This window comes from Rhizophagus irregularis, chromosome 3, assembly GCF_026210795.1.
Source record: "Rhizophagus irregularis chromosome 3, complete sequence".
Lineage (NCBI taxonomy): Eukaryota > Fungi > Glomeromycota > Glomeromycetes > Glomerales > Glomeraceae > Rhizophagus > Rhizophagus irregularis.
The window spans coordinates 1,766,783-1,794,051 of record NC_089431.1 but is presented as its reverse complement, the minus strand read 5'-3'; the positions used below and the strand labels follow the sequence as shown (position 1 = coordinate 1,794,051).

Genomic DNA, 27,269 nt, shown 5'->3' with positions numbered 1-27,269 from the left:
ATGGATATTGTAACTACTGGTAATTTACAAAAATGTAAAAAATGTCAAAAAAATTTACCTCTAGAAGCTTTCATTAATGAAAATACTCAGCAAATTAAAACTTGTAATATATGTCGTCATAAAGCTACTTTGCAATATAAACAATCTAATCAATCTAACACAGAGGTAGGACTTTTAACTCTAGAAGAAATGTCAAAACAACTATTTGAAAGAATTTTAGAAATCAACACTAATGAATATTTAACTAGTAGAGTAGATTTTAATTGCAATGTTTCAAAAATTTATTCGACCATGTCTAATTTATATTCTTCTTACTCGTTTAATTCCACATCATCAACAACAATATAATAAATATTTATGTGGTTGGGAAAAACTTTCATGGTATAATTTGCAAAAAAAGAATTAATAATAAGTATGAAAGACAGATTACAAATCCATGCACTTGGAAAGATCATAATAAACGGAAGTGATTTATTTTGTAGATAGGCAGTAAATTAATAAATTTATGAAATATTTTCTTTTTTAAAAGTAATAGAGTAATAAAGGTTTTCTTTAAAAGTTTCATAATAAAATACTTTGATTTTTTTGAATATCAGAATTTTTTTTATATAAATTACATAATTCTTTTAATCTCAATCATGTGATATGTGATGATCACATGATTTACGCAGAATTTTTTGGGATGTTCTTGGGGTAGTTTGTTGTAATATCTAAGCCCGTGATAAATCACGTTGCCACCTTATATATTAACAAAATAACTCTTTATTAATAATATAAATAAATACAATAATATGCTTGGTTTAATAATGTTAAATAATAAGTATATAAATTATATTAAAATTCCATTTTCTTCGATTTATGACTCTTCAATTGTAACTGGGGGGACTCTTTCTGATGATCATTCTGCCCAAATTTTTAGCAGAAGGAAAAACGTCTTTTACAAGCCTTTTTATTAATAAAATCCAAATAAAAAACCTCAAAAATGGAGTCAGCATACAAATTTACAGAATATAGATATAGGTTTCTAAAAGAAACAAAAAATTTTTCTAGTGCGGACTCACGAACTACGGTAAAAGGCCAAGAAAGAGCACGAAGAGACTTTAGTCTCAGTAAAACAGAACAGAACTTCCTGGAGTCAATACGGAATGACGCTGTACGCAGAAAAGAAACTATACAAGAAATAGTTTTAAAGTGTTCAGCAACATCTTTCGACGTCTATATAGACGAAATAAAAAGACTCTCATGGGAAAATTCAAAGCTGCGAGAAGAACTGTGGAGGAAAGATCACATGATGGATAAGAAAGGCAAGTTGGAGAAAACACAGGAACGAATAATATCACAGAAAAATGAGCACATAAGGAAAATTTCACAAGAAGTAGAGAAAACGAGATCAGAGCTAAAAAAGGTTAAGCCTGATATCAACAAAGAAATCGATCAGCTGAAGAAATCCAATAAAGGCAGATCGACATCAAATAGGAGAAAATGGGAAGAAATCTTAGAGATACCAGTTTTACCTGAAAATACCAGTAATGATCAGCAGGTCAAGGAGGCACGTGACATATTTTTCTACGATATACCAAAATATTGGAGCGAGGATGACGTAAGGACAAATCTGATGAAGATAGGAACGGTTTACAGACTGCAAATTCGAGGACAATACAAATACAAAACCGTTAAGGCAAAAATCGCTTTGAACGAAAACTTTGAAAAAATGTTCTTGGATGGACATTTTGGTATTTGTATTAGCAAAAACTTTATCAGATGGTACGACGCGAAACTAGGTTTGAAAGGACGACAAGAGCGGGACCAATGGCAGACTGTGAGAGACCTAACTAATGAGGAAATGGAATCTATAAAGAAGGGAAATACATACGACTTCACGAAAAAACTGCAACAAACTTCCAAGACGGCTTTCATCAAAATTATCAAAATCACAAAAAATTGGAAAGTGATTGGATATTTTAAGAACCTCAAAGAAATGGAAGAAGCAGTGGAGGATTCATGCATACAAGGAGATACCAATAGAGTTTGGCTTGTGAGAAACAAGAAGACGATATATAAAGACGGTGATGCAAGGACCAGGGTGATGAAAGCACAAGAGAAGATAGTCCAAGAAAAGGTTATAGCTATGGAAAACAGGACGAGTTCTCCTACACGGCTGGCAAGTGAACCGAAGACACCTATCACACCACCGGAGAGAATTTATAGAGAATTAGGGAACTTCGCCTCACGAAAAGAAAGCTTATTACATCCATCAAAAGCGGATAAGCCACTAAGGATTAGCAAAATACCAGACGAAAACGAAGTTGTCGAGATGATCAAAAAATGGAGAGTAGGAGAAGAGAATACTCCAGATCATAAAGACACTTCAGAAAACAAGGGGCAACAATTGAAGAAAGATAACGTAGCGCCTGAAGAAGCGGTTGATATCATAAAAGATTACAGAACAACGAATAAAATCAAATATGTTCAGTATCAAGAATCAACCCACAATGGTAGTTTAGTCGACAAATTAATGGAAGTGAAAGATGTCTTCGATCAAATGTCCAACGCAATGGAATGGGAAAGAATTAATACAGAGGCCCTGCGTTTAGTGAGCAAGGAGAATAAGATTGATTCAATGGAGAAAGCTAAAGATTGGGCAATGGAGAAAAATAATTTTTTCCATTTAGGACAAAAAATTATCAGATTAGCGGAAAAAACAAAAATATTCCAGGAATATACAACCATGAACGATAATTTTAAACAAAGATTGGAGAATGAAAACCGATACCAAGATGAAAAGAAAATTGGAGAAAAGAGACCAATTCTGGAATCGCCGAGTAAATGGAGCGAGATAGAAGATGAAGAAGAAAGAAACAAAGCTTTCACTGAAATGGTTAAGGAGCAGAGGCAAAGAGAGCAATTGATATCTTTTTCACCATCGGCAATTTACGGAATTGAAGAAGACACAGAAGAGGAAGAGATAGAGGAAAAAGAAGTAGAACCTAAGGCATCACCATCAAAGGAGAATAGTGGAAAGAAAAAGAAGAAGAAGAAGAACAACAAAAAGAAGTGAAGAGAGAAGAAAGAGACTTATGAGGAGAAATGAATTATATTTTTAATCGAAGTCACGTGATTCACGTAAAAAAGATTCCGATAACAAAAATTCACAACAAAAATGTATTTTATTTCAACTTGTTCAACTTAGTTTAGAATACTAACTTTTATTTTTTGTAGGTATAAGGGGGATTTGGTGGAATAAACTGTTTGGGTGTGGGACCGTTGGGACTCATCTTTTGAAGCTGCACATGGCAGACCTGAACGTTATTACACATTTCATCTTTAATCCTACACTTTAAAATTTAGAATTCAATATAGTTAGGTTTCACAAATAGTATAGTTTGCTAGCTTTAGGCATTTTATTTTCAGGTAGTATATTTATTTTATTAATTTTCTGTAATGTTTCTTTTTGTTTTGTTCGATTACTCTGTTATAGGGTTGTCACATGTTTAGCACGGTCGGCTCTAAGTATCCTGTAATTTAGGATAAGTTATTTGACTATAAATCCTAATAAAGATGCATTACAGTTTTAAAAAAAAAAAAAAAAAAAAAAACTCTTCAATTGTAACTTATCTTTGGGGTGGTCACATTATTCCTAATATTTATATTTGTTTACGTTTCACTAATTTTATGATTTAAATTATGGATTTTAACTTCAAAATTTCCATAAGATTATCTTTATAAAATCTAACCTTTCCATAAGATTATCTTTAAAACCTTTGTTTACTTCTACCCATAATGATCGTCATTACCTCCTTAATGGTGAAACCTGATAATTTTAATATTAACGTCATGATCTACAAATTAGTCACCTGATATTTCAAATCACTTGATTTTAATAATCTACTAGTTTAACGTCAATTTCGGACGCTAATTTTATAACGGGATACAATTTAAAAATACTAAATTTTTATATACTAATTTTAAATATAATACTGCGCCCCACAATTAATAAATTTACTAGGTATATTACTGCATTACATTGTTTTTTTTTATATTAACGAACACTACTAACCGTTTGATTTTCTTCTTCTTTTTTTAGGCGTCTCTCTGGACGTGGAAGTCTCATTCTCTTCTCTTTTACTTTAGGTCTTCTTTTATTTTCGATTAAATAACTTTGAACATGGTTAAATAATTATTTGATAAGTAACTCATTAGATGAACCAAGAGTATCTTCTCTTTATTAGCTTAGATACAGTTCCCTTTGTTTACATATTCTTTTAGGTATGTAGGTTGGGAGTGTGGGTTGCATATGTGGTGGGTGGTGTGTATGTTTGTGTATTCCCTTATCTAAAATTGACCTAGTGTGACCCGGCCACCTGAGTTTTATCTTTAAGCAAAAAATTTTTTAGCCTGACATAATGACTTTAACATTAAAGTTTAACTTTAACAACCCGGTCACTCATTCAAAAATTTCGTATGTTAAAAATTTTTCGTGTTGCATTTTTTTCACAAATATTGTTTAAGTGCATTAAATAGTTTATTTTGTTATAAAATATAACGATTGAATTGATTGAATTACATGTGAATGGTGAAAATTTGGATGTTACGAGAGTAGCATTCCACGTTGTAGTGATTGTAGTAACAGTTCTAGCGTTTCAAAGAAACGTCTGAGATGGAAACAGGCAGTAAAGATAAAGGAAAGCTTTCATTTTATTCAGATATTGAATGTATGATGTTTTATTTAGTCAATTAAAGTTATATACTATACGTGTGATATTTTTATTTTTAATTTTATTTTTACATAACAGTGCGGATTAAATAGTAGCTGTAAGAATCATAGATTCTGGTACTGTAACGCTAGGTTTAAGCTAATCTACACGTCGAGGACAACATCCACCTGGTGGTAAAGGCAAGGTAATAATAAACAAAAAATGATCGATGAGTAGATGAAGAAATGATTGCTACATAAAATATCTTGGATGTTATTAAAAGTTTAAAAACTATAATAAAAGGAGGGTGAATATCTGGACGTGAAAGATAAAAGGGGGAGAACTACAAACATACATAAAAAAAAAGAAAACAAATATAAAACAAAAATAAAAACAAAAAAATTTACATTTTAACTTTAATTAAATATAGGTCATTTAAACTTGATTATAGCTTTTAACAACTGTAACAACTAGCTAAAACTAAAATAATAAATGTTAACAAGGATGATTATGTGACGATCAATTTTGATAATATTACGTGATCCACTACGAAAATATATGATATATATTCAAAGAAAATATACATACATCCTATCTATATATTAAATTTTAAGCATTTATTAATATTTCTGAAATTGACAAAACTTAATAAAAATACTTTCTTTTTAATATTATATATTAAGATAAATAATTCCACAAATGCAAACCGTATAATTAATTTATTTTTTATATAATTATAATATCTGATTATTACTTCACAAAGTATTAAATTTTTTAAAGGGAAAAATAAAATATTAGTAAAAATTTATTTAAATAAATAAATAATGCTCAATAATTTTTTGATATAATATGGTAGTTTTTCATTATAAGCTTTATTACATTATGCCTCTTTAAAGTTTATTTGAAATACAAGAAATAGCCAGAGAAGAATTCCAATACTGTAAATAGTGCTTGAGTACCTTCCTTCGGTTCGGGATCCATTTTATGTACAACAATAAAGTGATTTTTATAGTATTTATAATGATATAAATTATAAAAAGTCAATTCTGGCTCTCTAACGGATATTTTCAAGCAAAGTTAGAAAAAATATTGGAAAGATTTTTTTTTTTTTTGGAATGAAGTAAAAAAAAACATATGTGGGGACGATGTAATTAATATACCGAACCCTTAACCCCTTAACCATGTTCATTTGATAAAAAAACTGCTAAATATAAGTTATTTTTTTATCTGATATAATTACAGAGCAATTCGATTATATCACTTATATTACTTTATTGCTGTCAAATTAATTACACGCTAAGTCAATTACATGAAACATCTCGGACACAATCAATAAAAATCTACATTTATCTACTGATGTATGTAATATTAACTTTTTAGCTTACTATTGAAATATCATAAATACAGTATATGGCGATAGAGTAGGATTGTTAGATCGATAGGATACGATCATGTTATCACACACGATAGAAATATACTTCTGTAAAATATTGTTCTACGAATTCAATCCGAATTTCCAAAAAGAGTAAACATGAAGAAATATGGAAATGTGGTTATTCCTTTGATGGGTAATTATGATAGTACATATTGAAGCAAAAAATATGCTTAATACATCCAAAATAGAATACCTTATAAAGTCACGTAACCGTGAAGTGATATATGGATTAACCTACCGCAAGCACAACTATACCCTCGAATTTCAATTATCGTTGCTCTCTTGAAGTTATCAATTTTTTTCACTAGTATTATTTTAATGTGTATTATGCCTATTGTGCATAACTATTCTTGAGATTTGAAACAGAAAGTTCCCATAAAAATATTTACTATTGTTACTCACTACCGCTTTTTTACTTATTATTTTTGTTGTATTGTGATGTTTCAAAGTCAAGCAAACTCAAAGAATGTCGCACCAGAAATAGATGGAGTGATAAAGACGTGCTCATTTTCATTAACCTTTTTACTTTTACATGCATAATAAATTGCTCCAGCATCTGACTCCCTGTAATAGAAAAATGGAGTCTTCAGGATAAATAACATTGCTAGAAAACAAATTATGCAAAGAAATTTTGGACTTATCTTGTTTTAGCGATTGGTAGTGAGACTTTGTACACTTTGTGTAGATGAAGAAATGCTCATGCGGTTAACTTATTAAAAAAAAAATCAGTGTTTGTAAATACAATACAGCTCATTACTCATCTTGGAAATTTAATACGTCTATTTTTCTCTCTACAGTCCACAATGATCAAGTTATCAGTTATCGTTTTTCATGAATTCCGCCAATGTCTGCTATAATATAATTGGAGCCCTCTTTTTTATGACTAGAAAGAATTAACATGGTTTGCTTGTCATGTTTTAATGTTTAGAGGGAACTTGATATGCATGATTTTGTAAGTTGCACCCATTTCTTTGATAAAAAGTCCTATTATTTCAACTACTTTATTTTCACACTATTCATGAAGTAAATTAAATAGATTTTACTTTTTCATTTAAAAATATGAAAACTTTTATTTATTTTTGTTTAAATTTAACTTTATTATGAAAGTAATATCCTAAAAGAATAAAGTTATGCAACGAATAATCACTTAAGTACCACTTCATACTATGCATTTATTATAATTATTACTAATAAGATATACTGCACATAAGCAAGAGATTTATTATTTGTCATTTTGTAAATTAAACAGAAGCCTAACTGACTATTATATTAATATATTTAATAATAATAATAATAATTAATTTTGTTACTTCATGCAAGAAAATGACATGTCATTTATCATAGTGTTTTTTTACATGATTTCATTGATTTTTTTGGTGTTTGGTACTCTCTACTACTATTACCACTCATAAATTATAACCACTTTTCAGAGATAAAATTTTCTTTTTCTGCCTTCTCTTTATAAGCTTGAATTGAGAAATAGTAGAATGTAGCAACTTCTGTATGTAATAATTAACAAAAATACAGGTGGTGAATAAAACTGATTTATATTCTAGAAGTTGAGCAATTCAAAATGATTAAATTCTATCCAAACTTAATTTGTAACATAATTCACACAATTTTAATGGCTTCACCAAGTTCATTATATATAATAAAAATATTAAATTTTGCCAACTCAAATGATAAATGATAAGTAGAATTCAGCTTTCATGTAAATAATGAGAATAGCACAGACAAAAAAGGATTTTAAACAAATCCAGACATGTAAAGTTTTGTATAAGTATGCAAAACCTCTTTTGAAAGTGATCTACTACTCTCCATTATGATCACTTTTACAAGGTTTTATGCATATCACAGAGTGTTTTCTGATCTTGAGAATATCCTTCATATCACCATATTTTTGATTCACATACAGAAAATTCTTGATCCCATAGTGAATCTTTGCCTAATTCATGTTTCTTGTAACTTCTGTTAATAATAAATAAATTCTGAGATAGATAACAAAAAGTTTATCTATACTGTAAATATCCAATTAATATTGGAATCCTTCTGCATTATCCAAAGTAGCTACTGTACTACTTCATTTATCTCTGGATGCTCTTGAGATCATATCTCCATTACTTAATTGAAAAAAATAATTAGTATTATTATCATCTATAAATACACTTAGAATGATAATAAACCTACAAGTGACAGTCAAGAATATCTTCAAAATATGAAATATATGTCATTTAATAAATATGTTAATATCTCTTTCAGAATTTTTTCATTGTGGAATTCCTTTTTTTAACAGTTTACATCTAATCAAATTATAGTTAATGTATAATAAAAGCTGTGAATAAACTAAATATAAGAATAACTGCTAATATACAGATGGTGGCCTAAATGATCTGGCCAGTTTATTTTGCCTAAATTACACAGATCATTACATGTTGATATGATATAAAATACTTCTAATTTTGTATTAATAATGACAATAAATAAATTTCCATACTTCAATTCTTTCGTATTATTTCAGAATTTTTTTGGAAATATGGAACCATTTACTGCATGAATTTTTACAATTACACAACAAAAAATTTATAAGATTAAAAATATTCTAATTCAGTCAATATCGATCAGATAATCATGAATTTACCACCATCTGAATCCTCTCAATGAGGCGAATCTAATGAGCTAAAAATTATGAAAATCCAATTATTAAAAACAAAAGATATTGTAGAAAATGTTTAAATTCAATGTTTAGACTTTAAAGTGTAATTACATGCCAAAGATTGAATTCTACAAATGCAAAATTATTATAATTCTAATCCTCTTAATGAGACAAATATAATAAATCTAAAATCATGAAAATCTAATCACTAGATCATTTTTAAATTTAAATTATATGAACTTACAAAGCTCCAAAAACTTGCATAATAATTACATTTGCATAGAACCTATAATTATAAAAAATATTGTTATATAAGACTTATGCAATATTATACTTACTATAACTTATTAAATTTTATGTTAAAAGTACTTAGGAAGAATATTGAAATCACATGGAAAAAATATTTTTCTAGAATATTATTAAAAACCAATTAATAGCATACTATCTCAGTATTGATGCAGCCATTATTGCAAATAGAGATAGAATTTATTATTAAATTTTTATTTAAATTAATAAATAAAAATGTAATGATTATATTTAACTTAAAATTTTATCTCTAATATATAATATGTATGTAAATCTTTTTGCATTAAAAAATGGCCAGATCATTTAGGCCACCATCTGTAGTAACCATACTTACATATGTTTGAAATAATGGACAAATAATAATATAATCATAGATATATCAAACATATTCCACAGAATAGTAGAAAACAGGAGATTAGTATGCAATCTGAAAATCTGTTTGATAAAGTGAGAACTATCAAATTAACACATAAATTGAATTAATTCCAAAATGTAACTGATATCTTTGTCTAAGTAATCATTTTCTTCAATAGAAGTAACTACAGATTCTTGTCATCATTGTCAAAAATTCCTTTGGTTTTACTAGTTCTCCAATTTTATGAAGTTCATTGCTGTCCAGCTAGAAATCAACAGTGTAGGTAAACAAAATAATTAAAAATCAAAATATTTTATCATCATAATTTACCTTACTAAGAAACTGAAGACATCTCTCAGCTGTAGTTCTAAGTACAGTCCAATCATCTACAGAATTTTCAATATTAGAAGTAAATGAAATCTTGGAATTTAGTTTTGTTTCAGAAAGGAAGTCTTGAGACAATCTTCAGATCTGACACATCAATAATATGCCACCAATAATAAATTGATTAGGTTCAATAACATCAACAACAAAATAGACTAGTGTTTATTAATAAGCACTTACTCTTTTGAAAATTTGAGTTTTATTCTTTCAGTTGTGAGAGTTTGTGAAGTTAATGATTTATGTTTTTTCATTGCTTTTGTAACCAACCTGGAACTTGTGTATCAAATTCCCAAATCATTAACATATTCATCAAATGATATAATATCGCACTTGCTTCTTCTTGGTTATCTATTTCAATTTCCTTGTTATCTTAAATAAATAGAAGCTTGTTAATAAAAGTGCTCATTAAATACTGTAAAGATATTTTCTCTGTTTCTTTTAATAATAAGATGGCACATAACTGATTCCTCTTCCAGAATAAATAAACTTATTTTCTCTAGGTTGTATGTCCCTTGCAGCCTACAAGCAAATCACTTAAAGTGGAATCACTCCATGAATCCATGCCATTTCAATGCATCAAAAAGAGTGACCTCACAAAGGCAACCTAAAGGAAAGGACTTGCTGTATAAAGAAATATACTTAGGGCACTGTCAGATATTACCTAATATCACTTTAATATAAGAGCTTACCCCAAGGTAAGATATATTATATATATAATTCCTTATATAGTATTATATGTAACATAAAATCTTTAGTTACCCCTCCCCCTAAAATATTAGATAATATCTGACCCTTAATGGATACAGTTTTTTTGTCCTTTGTAATTTCTTGTAGTGACGAATGGTTTTATTTGAGACATGACAGCTGTGTAGTTTTTTTTTAAAGCAAATAATATGAATGATAAATGAAAATATTTATAATATTTTTATTTTTTTACACAAATGTTTTAAAGCAATAATGCAAAAGCAATTAACATGAACATGACAAATTAAAAAATATCTGATTTTTATATTTATTTATCACATGACAATGATGAGTAGTGCCACATCATTCCATTTATCAAGCGATCATTTGATTAGTCAGCTAAGCTTTTAATTATACTTTTCTTAAGCTTTTATATTAGACCTAATATCAAATTCAGATTTTAAAATATCAACTAATTTTACATTGTGTAATATAGAATCATGTGACTATAAAAACAATCATTTTATATTTTAAGCATAATTTATTAATAGCGTAATATGAAAATGTAAAGTGAAAGTAATAGAATGATATTGGAATAAATTAGTAAATCACGGAATAACAGTGTTGGCAAATTTTGAGGTCATTTCACTTTTTTCGTATATGATCACGTGATATATTCATAGTAAAATCATGACGTAATCAGGTCATTTAAAGGTCATTTCAAGGTCATTTCAAGGTCATTTGCCAACACTGCGGAATAAAGCATGTTTTTGTGTTGTATCACGCTATTATTAATAAAATATTTCTATTTTCCAAAAGGAAAAAAGGAAACAACGTAATCAAATGCAACATCTTATTCTATTCTGTTATAAACTATTGTGATCAAGAATGTCCAAACACGCTAATATCACATCCACTTCTTCTATATTATCATCTAATAACCATTAGTATTACAAGATAAGCGTTCAATACAGGAAAAGAATTGTTTTATTGAGTGAGCTTTTCCTTTAAACTGTACTTGGCCTTGGTATTCGAAACTGTTCATTAACACATCTTTTGTTATATAAATTCATTCTTTCTAAAATTTTTAATATACAAATATTATTTTTAAAATTTGCAAATTAAATTACATTACGCTACAAGACTCATATATCTTTCTTCGTTATATATTATTTACATGAGATATGATATTTAGTTATAAATTCTTCTTTGAGTTAGCAACAAAGTCTTTTCATTTAATCAAAATGCTAAAATTACGTCGTAAAATGGAAAAACCATTTCATTATAAAAACATCTACGACTCATAGATATTTAAGATATATTAGTAAAAAGTGTTATATAAAAATTACATTGAATATGTTATGATTGTGACTTACTAAATAAGAGGTTATAATTTTAGCATTTATCAAGTTTATTAATTTTGTTATTTGTTATTTGTTTAAACTTTAATGAAAAATGATTAAGTCAGAAATTAATGTTATAGATTTATGCTACAATGCACAAGTGTAGTAGTTTTATTACTTAAAAATACCACATACCCACTGTATATATTGAAACATCTAATACAAAGTAAAAATAGTTTTGAATTTTTATGCAAAAGCTTCAGAATTAGTATAACGTAAATTTAATTATTGCCCAATTATTTATTACTAGTGATTTATAACGTATTGTACTAGTACTGCACCGCAATTTCACCAAAGTATTCAGTTTACGATATCTGTTTTAGTATGATTTGGTTAAGAAAAGTTTCTAAAATTTTTCTAAAGTTTATTTTTCTTAATTTTAATTTTAATAATGTCATTTGAATTATCTAAATAATGACTGAATAATAGAGAAAATGGTACTTTTAATTAGTATTAAATGTAGCAGAAAACGGTGATAAAAGACGCACAATGTAAATTAGGCATATGGAATTAGTGCAAAAAAGATTGTTCTAAAGTACATAAATTATTCAAAAGATTAGTTGAAACTCGTGGTAACATTGTTTTCATAAATTATTGAAATTGAGCTTTCTTTTAATATCTTAATTAATGTTTGATTTTCGTCTTTTTCAAATGCAATTCAAATTCATTAGTAATTCAAATATTTATCTTAAAAGTAAGACATTAATAACACGATCTAAGCTGCTGCAAGTCAAGTTACTGATGAACTATCATAAGTAGTTTATCCTTCATTACAAAAATTAATTCTTATATAGACATTATTTTTGTCATTCCCAAGGCAGTTTTTCTTTTTTTTTTTTACAAATTTTGAATAAGATGAAGCGATCTCGCTTATATTCTGAAAGAAAAGTATGTCACTTTTTTTTTAGTGTGTGGGCGCTTTTCTTGTTGGACAGTTCTAACTTTAGTATGTTTTCATCACATTACGGGGCATCCTTACTTTTACTTTAGTTTTGTACTAGCTGCAACCTGTTGCGTTGCAACAGGATTAAATGATTTTTAAACCAATATACTATTTTTGTTTTATATTTAGATAAATTATGATCTTATAATATTAACACGTTTTTTTTTATTTTAAGTAAAAAAAAAATATACTTATTCTAACTAAAAAAATCAAACAAAGTATATTTATTCAATTTTAAAAAATATTTTATTTTGATTGTATCGCCGATCCAAACCTAAGAAGTGAACAAGAAAAATAGAAAAGAAAATTATTAAAATAAAAATCATACTTACTGTTTGATTGCAGTGTCAGTGCGTCAGTCTAACCTGTGAATTTTCTTTCTTTAGTTGTTTTTATCTATAAAAACTATAAAAACGAATTATTAAAGTAAATTGTTAATATTATTAGTAAAATTAACCATGTAGTATTGTTGAGTTTAGTGAAATTTATTGTTTCTATGGATTCTAGAAAATAAAAAATAATTGTACGTTAAAGGTCCAATCACTGATCTAGATCTAAGCCTAAAGGACGAAATAAATAATAATGATACTAATATCTATACATAAAAAGAAATAATATAAAAACATATTTGTATAGATTATTATAAAGAGAAAAAAACCAGGATGAGAAATATTAAAGATTCAGTTTTAAAAAATTGTAAAGAAAAATTATTAAAATCTCGGTTTTTTTAAAAATATTAAAAAAAATCCGGTATAACAAAAAGAAATAAAAAAAAAAATATCAAAAAATGTTCCAATCTAAAAAAAGACTGAAAAAAAAGATCCAGTCTCAAAAAAAGGAGATTAAAAAAAAAATATTATTAAAAAAAAAGATATGGTCTAAAAAGGCCGAAAAAAAATATTATTAAATAAAAAAAGATCTAGTCTAACTGAAAAAAAATCCACGATCTGCTGGCAGCAGATTGAAAGAGAGGATATGAACGTGATTAGTAAAACAAATTAAGCTTTTTTCGTTAATTAGCAAAAAAAAACTATTCGATTAAAATTTCTCAGATTGGCCATCGAATGTACACATGACCCACTAATAATTATGGAATAGATCAGGCGCAGATGAATCACGTTGGAGTGTTCTGTCAACTATTAAATCAAAAATTAAAAACTATTAATAAAGATTTTTTTGAAACATCCGGATGAATTTCCTTATTGTACTTTTTCCATTTACCGTGAAAAATGATTCTTTTTATTTAAAATTCATTTTTTATAATATATAATATTTTGCCTAATAGTTTATTAAAAAGATTCGATGCAACTTCAATACCAAATGGTTATGGTTGAATATTTTATGATTTCTCCCTATTGTTATTGATTAAAAAAAAAAGTATAATTTAAAATAAGAATATTAATTGACAAATAAAATATAATTTTTTAAAAAAAATCGGCGTGCCTTGTTATCAGGAAAAAAAAATCAAAAAAAAATTCAATTGCAGTTTATTTTAAAAAATTGGCCATTATCAGAATTTAATATAGGCTCTTATATTTTTGCGAAATGAACCTGATTTAGAACTTGATGAAGTATATAAACCTAGCAAATATGATGGTGGTTCAAGTAGAGGTGGTAAACTGACTTTACCACCAGCACAGCACATTGCGAAAGATAGGAAAGTTTGGCTGCCATTATGGTTTCTTTCGTCTATCCAAAATTTAGCACCACAATGAGTGCAAATCTGATTAATCCTTCCCAGTTCATGACGCTCTATGTTAATATGCTGCCCATCTATAAGATATACTCAATTTATGTTTGGTTTTTTGCCCCTTTTCATAGTGATAATGTGGTTGTTCAGATGCTTCATCTTCAAATATTTCCTGGGGAGAAGACATAGATTTTAGTATTAACAATATTAATAATATTACACGTTATATTTGTAGAAAATTGTATTTTTATTTTTACATAAAAAAAGTATCATAGTAACATTTTCTTTATTAGCATTAATGTTATAGTTGTTAATAATAATAAAAAAAATATTTAAATAAGTATAATTATATAGTCATATTCATTTTAGTTATATAGTCAAATAAAGAAACAATATATTTATTTTGATTATTTCGCGGAAATGATCTTGATCTGAATCTAAAAGATGAAAAAATGAAAAAAAATTTATTAAGGGTAAAAAGTATTAGTAAAAAAAATCCTAAATTTACCAATAAAAAAAAAAGAAACGAAAAAAAAAGGTGTTTACCATTTCCCGCAGCACCGATCGATCACCCGATCCAAACCTAAACGGTGAAAAATTCGGTTTGAAAAAAAAAGCCAAACTGAAAAAAAGAAAAAGGAATTCGAAAAAACTAAAAAAAAAAATTGGGAAGAGAGATAAAGAGAAAAATCAGTTGAAAAAAGAAACCAATAAGGAAAAAAAAGAAAAAATAAAAAAAAATTAAAAAAATTTGGGGGAAATGAAAAGAAAGAAATCGGTTTAAAAAAAGTGAAATTTCTGAAAAAAAGGGACAATAATTCGGTCCAAAAAAGATCGAAAAATTTTTTTTTTAAAAAAAATAACAATACGGTCTAAAAAAAAAGATCAAAAAAAAAATCGGTCTTAAAAGACCGAAACAATAGGATTATTTAATAAAAAAAATAAAAAATTTTTTAGGTAGGGAAAAAAAATTGAAAAGAATGAGAAAAACAAATTTTTCGGTTTGAAAAATTTAAAAAAAAAGGAACGGACAAATCGAATTAAACTTCGATAGTCTCCCTTCATGTGTAAATTCTATCAACTCTTAAATTAATTAAGGTGGCACTTTTTCATCATAAGAAAAAGGCAAAAAGAATCTAATATGTAAAATAGGAAATACAGTATATCCTTAATTACTGATTACATCTCTATTTTAGACCTTTTATGAACGTAGATCACTTTCCTTTAACTAATCGTTCATTCAAATAATGTTTCTTCTAAGCCTCATTTTCGTTCATGTAATTGATTTATAGTACTTCAATTCACGTGTCCAGTTTATACTCATGTGACAGGAGTTGCATTTTCTAAAAATAACAAATAATTAAACTAAATATAAAACTGCGCCCTATAATTTACTAGATAATTCTGGCATTACAATAATCAATAAAAAAATTCCGATTAAGGTAAAATTTCATTAACTGAAAGATTGGAATGCACACGGATCGAATAGTTTTGACCATAAATATATCAGGCGAAAGCATGTCACGGGTTTAATTATGGCATATCTACCAAGGGGAATCTTAACCTGTTCCTAGGGGTATACGTTACTTATCCTGTTCCCCCTTACGTCACACACTGATTTTATTTGTTTATCATTTACGCTTCAACAATAAACTGTATACACACTCTCTTTCTTTTTCTTTCATCACTTTTTCTCATTTCTATGAAATCGTTTTACAGGAATAATTTTATAAAATTACTTGAGGTTTATAAGAGTTTTTATAGTAAAATTACAGTGCGCGCTTGTTTTTTAACTTTATTAATATAATTACAACAGCTTATCCAAAGTAAACGCGTTCTTAAGAGTTAAATAAAGTTGTTCTGCAGAGATGGGACTATTAAGTATTTAATTTTATCAAGTTAAGTGTGAATATTTATGAAATTATATTTATTTTTTTTTATTTTTTTGTTATATTTTATACAGATACTTCGTCGCGTAATTTAAACATTATGACCAAACATAACTAATTTTGAATAAGTATAACTGTTTAATGAATATAAAAATATTTAAATATTAATTTTCGTTATTGTCTGAGTTAGTATTCATAGATTTTGTAATAAAATTTAGTAATTTACTGTGTATATACAAGTTTTATGAAAATTTTGTGTTTGTTTATTAAAGTTTAATAAAATACAAAATAAAATTATTAAACTGAAAAAACTGAATAAAATATATTGAGTGTTATAAAAATTTTTTCCTTCTTGTTATATGTGTAATTAAATTTTTTTTGCTCTTGTTTTTTTTCGTTCTTGTTTTTTTTCGCGAAATAAGATATTTTCTAAGATAAAGTTACACAAAATTTGTGGCTACAATTTGAGCCAATCATATTTAAGAAAAATGGGGAACAGAATAATATCGTATACCCGGGGTACAGGTTAAGGATCCTCATCTACCAAATGATCGGAAATCACATGACATTCAGCCAATCAAGACCCTATTTTTTTACCGCTAGTTTTTATAATTTTTATAATAAAAACTTTCTCTGAGTTATGTATAAATCTATAAGATAAATTAACCAAGTCAATAAAGGATTCGAATATATAGGTTAAATGATTTACACATGTATAGTTACCTATACTAAATTACAATTAAATAGCGCCCAAGATTTAAAGAAAGTTTATAAAATTTGGTTATTTATTAATTTAAATAGTATTATGTGGTTGTTTTGAAGAGATTTAACTTATAGTTATTAGGCACGAAGTATTCAATATGGAGGTCAACGTTAAATGATTAGTTGTCATTGCACCACGCATAATAATGGTTAGTTCTCTAACATTGATGTAGTTGTCTAATTTATCATGATGATCGTGTTAGGCTACCAGTGAATGTTAAAACAAAATTAAGAAATTTACAAGGATTAATTAATTTTGATAGCTTCCAATATTTGTTCAATATTCTGTAAGACCATAATATCTAATTTGTAATGCGTATAAATCGGCAATGAATAATATATATCTGTAAATAAATACGTAATATGCCGAATACGAAGCAAAATAATTGGCATTGTGATCTTATGGAAGCTGGATATAACAACCTATTAAAAAATACTTCCTCTATTATTTAATTTTTTTTATTTCGTAGTTACAAATATAAAACTTTTCAAATTAATAACTGATTAATGAATTTGATAAATTAATTTATATAAATTGAATATTTTCATATACTGAATATGTGCAATGTATTGATTTCAAATACCATTTTATTGCTTCCGAAGGGCAAGAAAATACTGGTTTTAGTGTAGTGCCCTTGTCATTCAGTGTACGATTTCAAATTTAAGAATAAAAATACTGGTCTACTCCTACAAAACTTCACTCAGTATTCACAGTACTATATTGAAGTATTAAAAAAAAATTTACACAAAATAATAATTCATTAAAGAAAAATGAAAATTTGATATTTTTTGTACAATATGATCGACATCAATTCAACCATTTTGAAGACGGCAAATAAAATATTTACTTTGTGCACAATTAGTGCAGGTGGCGTAATAGTGTAACAACAATACACTACATATTCCCAGTTTCCCACTTTGACAAAATTAATAAGTATTTCTTTCATTGTGAAGTTACTAGTACTTTTATAGAAATTTTTTAGCAAACTTATTTTTCTTTTAATAGAAATGCTAAAAAGATTCAAGTCTAATTTATCAACTAAATGGTATCAAGAAGCAGCAAAAAAAGGAGATACTGATGCACAATATAATTTGGGCATATGTTATGAAAATGGAACTGGTATTGAGATGGATCAAATTAAAGCTTTTTATTGGTATCAAAAAGCAGCAGATAATGGAAATAAAAATGCACAATATAATTTAGGCTTATGTTATGAGAATGGAATTGGCATTGAAGAAGATTTTAAAGAAGCTTTTTATTGGTATCAAAAAGCGGTAGAAAATGGAAATAAAGATGTACAATATATCTTAGGTTTATGTTACAAAAATGGAATAGGCGTTGAAAAAGATGAAACCAAGGCTTTTTATTGGTGTCAGAAAGCAGCAGAATATGAAAATAATAATGCGCAGTATTATTTAGGATTATGTTACCAAAGTGGAATTGGCATTGAAAAAAATTTTGAAAAAGCCTTCTATTGGTATCAAAAGGCAGCAGAAAATGGAAATAAAGATGCACAATATAGCTTAGGTATATGCTACAAAAATGGAATTGGTATTGAAAAAAATGAAGCTAAAGTCTTCTATTGGTATCAAAAAGCAGCAGAAAATGAAAATAATAATGCACAATATAATTTGGGTTTGTGTTATGAAAATGGAACTGGTATTGGAAAAGATGAAGGTAAAGCTTTTTATTGGTATCAAATAGCTGCACATAATGGAAATAATGATGCACAATATAATTTAGGTTTATGTTATGAAAATGGAGTTGGCATTAATAAATATGAATACAAAGCTTTTTATTGGTATCAAATGGCTGCGGAAAATGGAAATAATAATGCACAATATAGTTTAGGCTTATGTTATCAAAATGGAACTAATATCATTGGTATTGAAAAAGATGAAGCTAAAGCATTTCAATGGTTTCAAAAAGCAGCAGAAAATGAAAATGATAGAGCACAATACAATTTGGGTTTGTATTATGAAAATGGAATTAGTACTGAAAAGAATGAAACTAAAGCTTTTTATTGGTATCAAAAAGCAGCAGAAAAAGAAAATAATAATGCACAATATAATTTAAGCCTATGCTATCAAAATGGTTTTGGTATTGAAAAAGATGAGACTAAAGCTTTTTATTGGTGTCAAAGATCAGCAGAAAATGAAAATAATAATGCACAATATAATTTAGGTATATGTTATAAAAATGGAATCGGGATTGAGAAAGATGAAGCTAAAGCATTTAAATGGTTTCAAAAAGCAGCAGGAAATAGAAATAATAATGCACAATATAATTTGGGTTTGTGTTATGAAAATGGAATTGGTATTGAAAAAGAAGAAGCTAAAGCTTTCTATTGGTATCAAAAAGCGGGAGAAAATGAAAATAGCAATGCACAATATAATTTGGGTTTGTATTATGAAAATGGAACTGGCATTGATAATTATTTGAATAAAGCTTATTATTGGTATGAAAAAGCAGCAAAAAACGAAAATAAATGTGCACAGTATAGGTTAAGTTTATTGTATAATATTGAAACTAAAATTGAAACTAAAATTAAAAGAGATAAAGTTAAAGCTTTTTATTGGCTTCAAAAAGCTGCAGAAAATGAAAATAATAATGCACAATATGATTTAAGCTTATATTATAAAAATGGATTTAATATAAAAAAAGATGAAGCTAATTATTGGTTTCAAAAAGAAGCAGAAAATAATAACAATAATGTACAATATGAGCTAGGTTTATATTATGAAAATGAAATTAGTATTAAAAAAAATGAAGAAACTGTAAATGAAATGGATATTGAAAAAGATGAAATTAAGGCATTTTATTGGTATAAAAAAGCAGTAGAAAATGGAAATAAATCTGCACAGTATAATTTAGGTTTATGTTATGAGAATGGAATTGGTATTGAAAAAAATGAAAATAAAGCTTTTTATTGGTACCAAAAAGCAGCAGATGAAAATGAAAATGCACAATATAATTTATGGTTGTGTTACAAAAATGGAATTGGTGTTAAAAAAGATGAGACTAAAGCTTTTTATTTTTGTAAAAAAGCTGCAGAAAATGGAAATAATAATGCACAATATAGTTTAGGTTTATATTATGAAAATGGAATTGTTATTAAAAAAGATTTGGAAAAAGCTTTTTACTGGTATCAGAAAGCAGCAAAAAATGGAAATAGAAATGCACAATATAGTTTAGGTTTATGCTATGAAAATGGAATTGGTATTAAAAAAGATGAAATTAAAGCTTTCCATTGGTATCAGAAAGCAGCAGAAAATGGGAATAAAAATGCACAATATAATTTAGGATTGTGTTATAGAAAAGGAGTTGGTATTAAAAAAAATGATGCCAAAGCTTTTTATTGGTATCAAAAAGCGGCGGAGAATGAAAGTATTATAGCACAATATCATTTAAGTTTATGGTATCAAAATGGAATCAATATTGAAAAAGATTTGCAAAAAGCTTCTTATTGGTATCAAAAAGCAGAAAATAATACTAAAAAGAATAAAACTTTTTGTCAAAATAAGAAAAACAATACTTTATATTGGTGCCAAAAAGTAATAGAAATTAAAGATAAGAATGCACAATATAATTTGTATTTATATTATAAAAATGGAGTTTACATTGAAAAAGATGAAGTAAAAGCTTTTTATTGGTATCAAAAAGCTGCAGATAATGGAAATGAAAATGCACAATATAATTTAGGCTTATGTTATGAGAATGGAATTGGTATTGAAGAAAATTTTGAAGAAGCTTTTTATTGGTATCAAAAAGCAGCAGAAAATGGAAATAAACTTGTACAATATAATTTAGGACTATGTTTTGAAAATCGAATTGGTGTTGAAAAAGATGAAGTTAAAGCTTTTTTTTGGTATAAAAAAGCAGTAGATAATGGAAATGAAAATGCACAATATAATTTAGGCTTATGCTATGAGAGTAGAATTGGTATTGAAGAAGATTTTAAAGAAGCTTTTTATTGGTATCAAAAAGCAGCAGATAATGGAAATGAAAATGCACAATATCAATTGGGTTTATGTTATGAGAATGAAATTGGTACTAAAAAAGATATTGTTAAAGCAATTGAATGTTTTAAGGATTTAGCAGAAAAAGAACATGGTGATGCACAAAATAAACTTGGTCTTTTTTATGAAAATGGAATTGGCATTGAAAAAGATTTGGGAAAAGCTTTATATTGGTATCAGAAAGCAGCAGAAAATGGAAATAATAATGCACAGTATTATTTAGGATTATATTACCAAAGTGGAATACCAGGTATTGAAAAAGATTTTGAAAAAGCCTTTTATTGGTATCAAAAAGCAGCAGAAAAAGGAAATAATAATGCACAATATAATTTAGGCTTATGTTATGAAAACAGAATTGGTATTGAAGAAAATAGAGTAAAGGCTTTTTATTGGTATCAAAAAGCAGCAGAAAATGGAAATAAACGTGTACAATATAATTTAGGACTATGTTTTGAAAATGGAATTGGTGTTAAAAAAGATGAGGATAAAGCTTTTTATTGGTATCAAAGAGCAGTAGAAAGTGGAAATATAAAAGCACGATATCAATTGGGTTTATGTTATGAGAATGAAATTGGTACTAATAAAGATATTGTTAAAGCAATTGAATGTTTTAAGGATTTAGCAGAAAAAGAACATGGTGATGCACAAAATAAACTTGGTCTTTTTTATGAAAATGGAATTGGCATTGAAAGGAATTGGAAAAAGCTTTATATTGGTATCAGAAAGCAGCAGAAAATGGAAATAATAATGCACAATATAATGTAGGTCTATGCTATGAAAATGGAATTGGTATTAAAAAAGATGCAATTAAAGCTTTTTATTGGCACCAGAAAGCAGCAGAAAATGGAAATAAAAATGCACAATATAATTTAGGATTGTATTATGAAAAAGGAGTTGGTATTAAAAAAGATTATGTCAAAGCTTTTTATTGGTATCAAAAAGCAGCAGAAAATAAAAATAGTAATGCACAATTTAATTTGGGTTTATATTATGAAAATGGAACTGGCATTAATAAAGATTTGGATAAAGCTTTTCACTGGTATCAGAAAGCAGCAAAAAATGGAAATAGAAATGCACAATATAATCTAGGTTTATGTTATGAAAATGGAATTAGCATTAAAAAAGATTCGAATAAAGCTACTTATTGGTATCAAAAAGCAGCAGAAAATGGAAATGAAAATGCACAATATAATTTAGGTTTGTGTTATGAAAATGGAAATGGTGTTGAAAAAAATGAGGAAACTGCATTTTATTGGTATCAAAAAGCAGCAGGTAATGGAAATGAACCTGTACAATATAATTTAGGTTTGTGTTATGAAAATGGAGTTGGCATTGAAAAAGATTCAGAAAAAGCTTTTTACTGGTATCAAAAAGCAGCAAATAATGGAAATAAAGATGCACAATATAATTTAGGTTTATGTTATGAGAATGGAATTGGTATTGAAGGAAATGGAGCAAAGACTTTTTATTGGTATCAAAAAGCAGCAGAAAATGGAAATAAAGATGTACAATATAATTTAGGTTTATGTTACAAAAATGGAATAGGCGTTGAAAAAGATGAAATTAAGGCCTTTTATTGGTATCAGAAAGCAGCAGAATATGAAAATAATAATGCGCAGTATTATTTAGGATTATGTTACCAAAGTGGAATTGGTATTGAAGAAGATTTTGAAAAAGCCTTTTATTGGTATCTAAAAGCAGCAGAAAAAGGAAATAATAATGCGCAATATAATTTAGGTCTATGCTATGAAAATGGAATTGGTATTGAGATGAATCAATTTAAAGCTTATTATTATTATCAAGAAGCAGCAGAGAATGGAAATGATAATGCACAATATAATTTAGGTTTATGTTATGAAAACAGAATTGGTATTGAAGAAAATAGAGTAAAGGCTTCTTATTGGTATCAGAAAGCAGCAGAAAATGGAAATAGAAATGCACAATATAATCTAGGTTTATGTTATGAAAATGGAATTGGTATTGAGATGGATCAATTTAAAGCTCTTTATTGGTATCAAAAAGCAGCAGAAAATGGAAATGAAAATGCACAATATAATTTAGGTTTGTGTTATGAGAATGAAATTGGTACTAAAAAAGATATTGTTAAAGCAATTGAATGTTTTAAGGATTTAGCAGAAAAAGAACATGGTGATGCACAAAATAAACTTGGTCTTTTTTATGAAAATGGAATTGGCATTGAAAAAGATTTGGAAAAAGCTTTATATTGGTATCAGAAAGCAGTAGAAAATGGAAATAATAATGCACAATATAGCTTAGGTTTATATTATGATTATGGAATTGGCATTGAAAAAGATTTGGAAAAAGCTTTATATTGGTATCAGAAAGCAGCAGAAAATGGAGATAAAAATGCACAATATAATTTAGGCTTGTATTATGGAAAAGGAGTTGGTATTAAAAAAGATGATGTCAAAGCTTTTTATTGGTATCAAAAAGCAGAAAATAAAAATAGTAATGCACAATTTAATTTGGGTTTATATTATGAAAATGGAACTGGCATTAATAAAGATTTGGATAAAGCTTTTTACTGGTATCAGAAAGCAGCAGAAAATGGAAATAGAAATGCACAATATAACCTAGGTTTATGTTATGAAAATGGAACTGGTATTGAGATGGATCAATTTAAAGCTATTTATTGGTATCAAAAAGCAGCAGAAAATGGAAATGAAAATGCACAATATAATTTAGGTTTGTGTTATGAAAATGGAAATGGTGTTGAAAAAAATGAGGAAACTGCATTTTATTGGTATCAAAAAGCAGCAGGTAATGGAAATGAACCTGTACAATATAATTTAGGTTTATGTTATGAAAATGGAGTTGGCATTGAAAAAGATTTGGAAAAAGCTTTTTATTGGTATCAAAAAGCAGCAAAAAATGGAAATAAAAATGCACAATTTAATTTAAGTATATGTTATAACAATGGAGCTGGTACTAAAAAAGATGAAGTCAAGGCTTTTTATTGGTATCAAAAAGCAGCAGCAAATAGAGATGAGGAAGCACAATATGTTATAATTAGTAATGAAAGTGATATTGAAAAATATGATGTTAAAGCATTTGAGTGGTTTAAAAAAGCAGAAAAGGAAAGTAAAAATGCAACTGAATGGATTAAAAATGCCTTAAAATATAAACAAGTTAAATTTATACCATATGATGAATTTGAAAATATAGAATCTATTAATAAAGGAGGATTTGGACATATTAGTAGAGCAATTTGGACTAAAATACATGATTATGTTATTTGTAAAAAATTAACTAATACAACAGATATTAAGCATAATTTATTAGATGCTTTTATTCATGAATTGAAAATACATTTACAGCTTGACTATAGTAATAGGATTATACGTTGTTTGGGCATTAGTTTAGGTAAAAAAAGGATTATGATGTACTTTTTATTTTTATTTTATATTTAATTATCATTAAATTTTATAGATCCGATAAAGAATGATTATCTTCTTATAATGCAATATGCTGATTGTAGTGATCTTCAAAATTATCTCAAAGATAATTTTAAGAATTTAACATGGGATGATAAGAAAAAATTAGCGTTTCAAATTGCAGATGGATTAAATTATTTGCATAACGAAAATATTTTGCATAGAGACCTTGTAAGTGTATTTGATATTTTACTATAATACAAATTGGTAATTACTAACAATGTCGTACTTTTTTGTCTTAGCATTCTAAAAACATAGTTATTCATGAGCATAATGCTAAAATTACAGATTTTGGTATTTCAAAAATTCAAAATGATCCGAATTCGACAGTTTATATGGGTAATTTTGGCGTTATTCCTTATATGGAACCAAACCGTATTTTAGATCAGAATTTTCCATATACTAAATCATCAGATATATATAGTTTTGGTGTATTAATGTGGGAAATTTCTAGTGGATATCCTCCATTTAAAGATTGTGATAATAAAGTTGCACTTGCTTTTGAAATTAACAATGGTGTTCGTGAAGTTACAATTCCTGATACTCCTATTGAATATGAAGGACTTTATAAAAATTGCTGGAATCAAGTTCCCGAACAAAGACCAATTATCAATAAAGTGTTGGATGAATTTGAAAAAATGGGTTTTGGAATCAACACTAGAAATAAATCAATCAAAGGTGTGTATTTATTTTTTCTTTAAGTTTTATTGTTTATATTAACTTAATATTATATTTACAAAAGAAAAAAAAATTATTATCTGTAAAAGATAATGAAAATTTAGACCCCGATTCACAAACAAACAATGAATCCTCAGAATATACTCAATCATCTGATCAATGCAGTAAGTTTATAATTCTTTGTTAATTACATTTATATTGTTTACTTATATTAAAATATTTTAATTTATTATTGCAACAGTTAAATTAAATTATTAAATTAGCTTATTGCTGATTGTAGTTTACAGAATTAATTCTATATATCACAGCAAAATTTAAAATGTTACTAATTGCCTATTTGTAATTTATTGTTTAATACTTTAAAGGAATTATTTATAGCTTTTCTTATTCAATTAGGGTTATTATATTTTATACATTAACAGCTTATCAAATTAACAATATTAATAAAAAGTTTTTATGGTTTTTGCATCGCTTTAAAATAATTGTTTTTTGGATGGACATTTATTTTAATACACTAGATAGTATATACATCTTAGTTTAAGAATCTCCCTGTAAAAAATTTTATCTGTAATTTCTATAAAAACTCCGTAGATATCAGAATATGATATCTGATATATTTACGTAAAAATAACTAAAATCTAAGAAATTTGGATAATTTCCATGTTCTGACTATAAATTCCGTGAATATGATACATTTACGGAAATAACATGGAATAAAAAACACGGAATAACTTTTTTATAGAGTCTAATCTGCAAGATTATTTAGATTACTTAGACATGACATATTCTTTCATTCATAAAACTAGGGAACGGTTATCAAAGCGCAGTCATCATTGCACATCATCACGTTATGAATAGTGTATAATCCATTTACCCCAGTATTACCGACACTTTTATAATTAAAATTCCACCCCCACGTGACCGGTGACATTTAAAGGGATGTGAAAAACATAATTTTGTGAGGCAAAAAAAACCTAAGTCCCTCAGATAAATATAAACAGTGAAAACGCGGTGGAGTGTGATGCCGGTGATGAATATTACAAAATCACGTGGGGTGGAAAAAGTGTCGGTGATACTGGGGAAGATTGTATAATCCATGTGTACGTTGACCGCAGCAGATTGCTAATGTATAACGGCCTTTACTTTTATCGTTATTTTAATGTTAAATACCTTTTTTTTGGTTCTTATAAACTGGAGAATTTATTTATTATTAGGTGGTAGTGTGGTACCTTTTCGGTTCTTATAAACCTGAAATTTATTTACTTATTGCCATTTTCAGAAATGTTGACAATCTGAAATTTTGACCATTTTATACTGAACACACCGAACACACCGGTGATCACATACAAAAAATTATGCAAACTTGAAGTATTCATGCATAACTTTATATAAAAACTATTTTTGTCATTTTTTAGATATAAATAAAATTGAAAATATGAAAATTTGTACCGAACACACACCGAACACAAACGAACACACCAAACACACCGAACATTGGCAAATACAAGCAAATACATATATGTAAATAATATAATGTTTATACATTTTTTTATGCACACTACCTAAAAATATATTACTAACAGCTAAGGTTTTAATTTTGTTTTTTTTAAAGGAAAATTTGTTTTTTTTTAATTTTAATTGCTGTGTTCGGTGTGTGTTCGGTGTGTTCGATTTATAGAACTGATCGACATTCTAATGTCAACATTTCTGAAAACGGCAATAATTGGTTTTATTTTCATTTGGTTCAGATATTAAATAAATAACTATTCTTTTCACTCCTTCGTATTTAGGCAAATTACTCATTCTTAAATGAGAGTTTTTAATTCGCTCAAAATCTTTTTACTGTAGTTGAATCAATTGACCAAACTTTTTTTAGAGAAAAATATGGTTAAAGGATGGAACAATTGAAACAATATGA

General features: G+C 27.1%; 3 protein-coding genes across 3 annotated transcripts; all 3 read left to right on the top strand.

Moving 5' to 3' along the window:
* OCT59_020458 (uncharacterized protein) lies at positions 1–348 on the top strand (the record flags this gene model as incomplete). The annotated part of the gene is made up of 1 exon (XM_066149199.1): positions 1–348. One exon carries the CDS (start codon positions 1–3, stop codon positions 346–348), a length of 348 nt encoding a protein of 115 aa, XP_065990135.1.
* A 640-nt stretch (positions 349–988) lies between these two features.
* Positions 989–3,549, top strand: OCT59_020457 (uncharacterized protein). The gene has a single exon (XM_025321983.2). It carries the CDS (start codon positions 1,289–1,291, stop codon positions 3,056–3,058), a length of 1,770 nt encoding a protein of 589 aa, XP_025167440.2. The 5' UTR covers positions 989–1,288; the 3' UTR covers positions 3,059–3,549.
* A 14,657-nt stretch (positions 3,550–18,206) lies between these two features.
* On the top strand, positions 18,207–25,609 carry OCT59_020456 (uncharacterized protein; the record flags this gene model as incomplete). The annotated part of the gene is made up of 6 exons (XM_066149197.1): positions 18,207–21,855; positions 21,924–24,602; positions 24,669–24,844; positions 24,916–25,351; positions 25,441–25,515; positions 25,593–25,609. 6 exons carry the CDS (start codon positions 18,207–18,209, stop codon positions 25,607–25,609), a joined length of 7,032 nt encoding a protein of 2,343 aa, XP_065990134.1.
* Positions 25,610–27,269: the final 1,660 nt, after the last annotated feature.

What these genes read in the sequence shown, in the direction of transcription:
- OCT59_020457 (XM_025321983.2), top strand. Translation starts at nt 1,289, where the DNA reads ATGATGGATAAGAAAGGCAAGTTGGAGAAAACACAGGAACGAATAATA.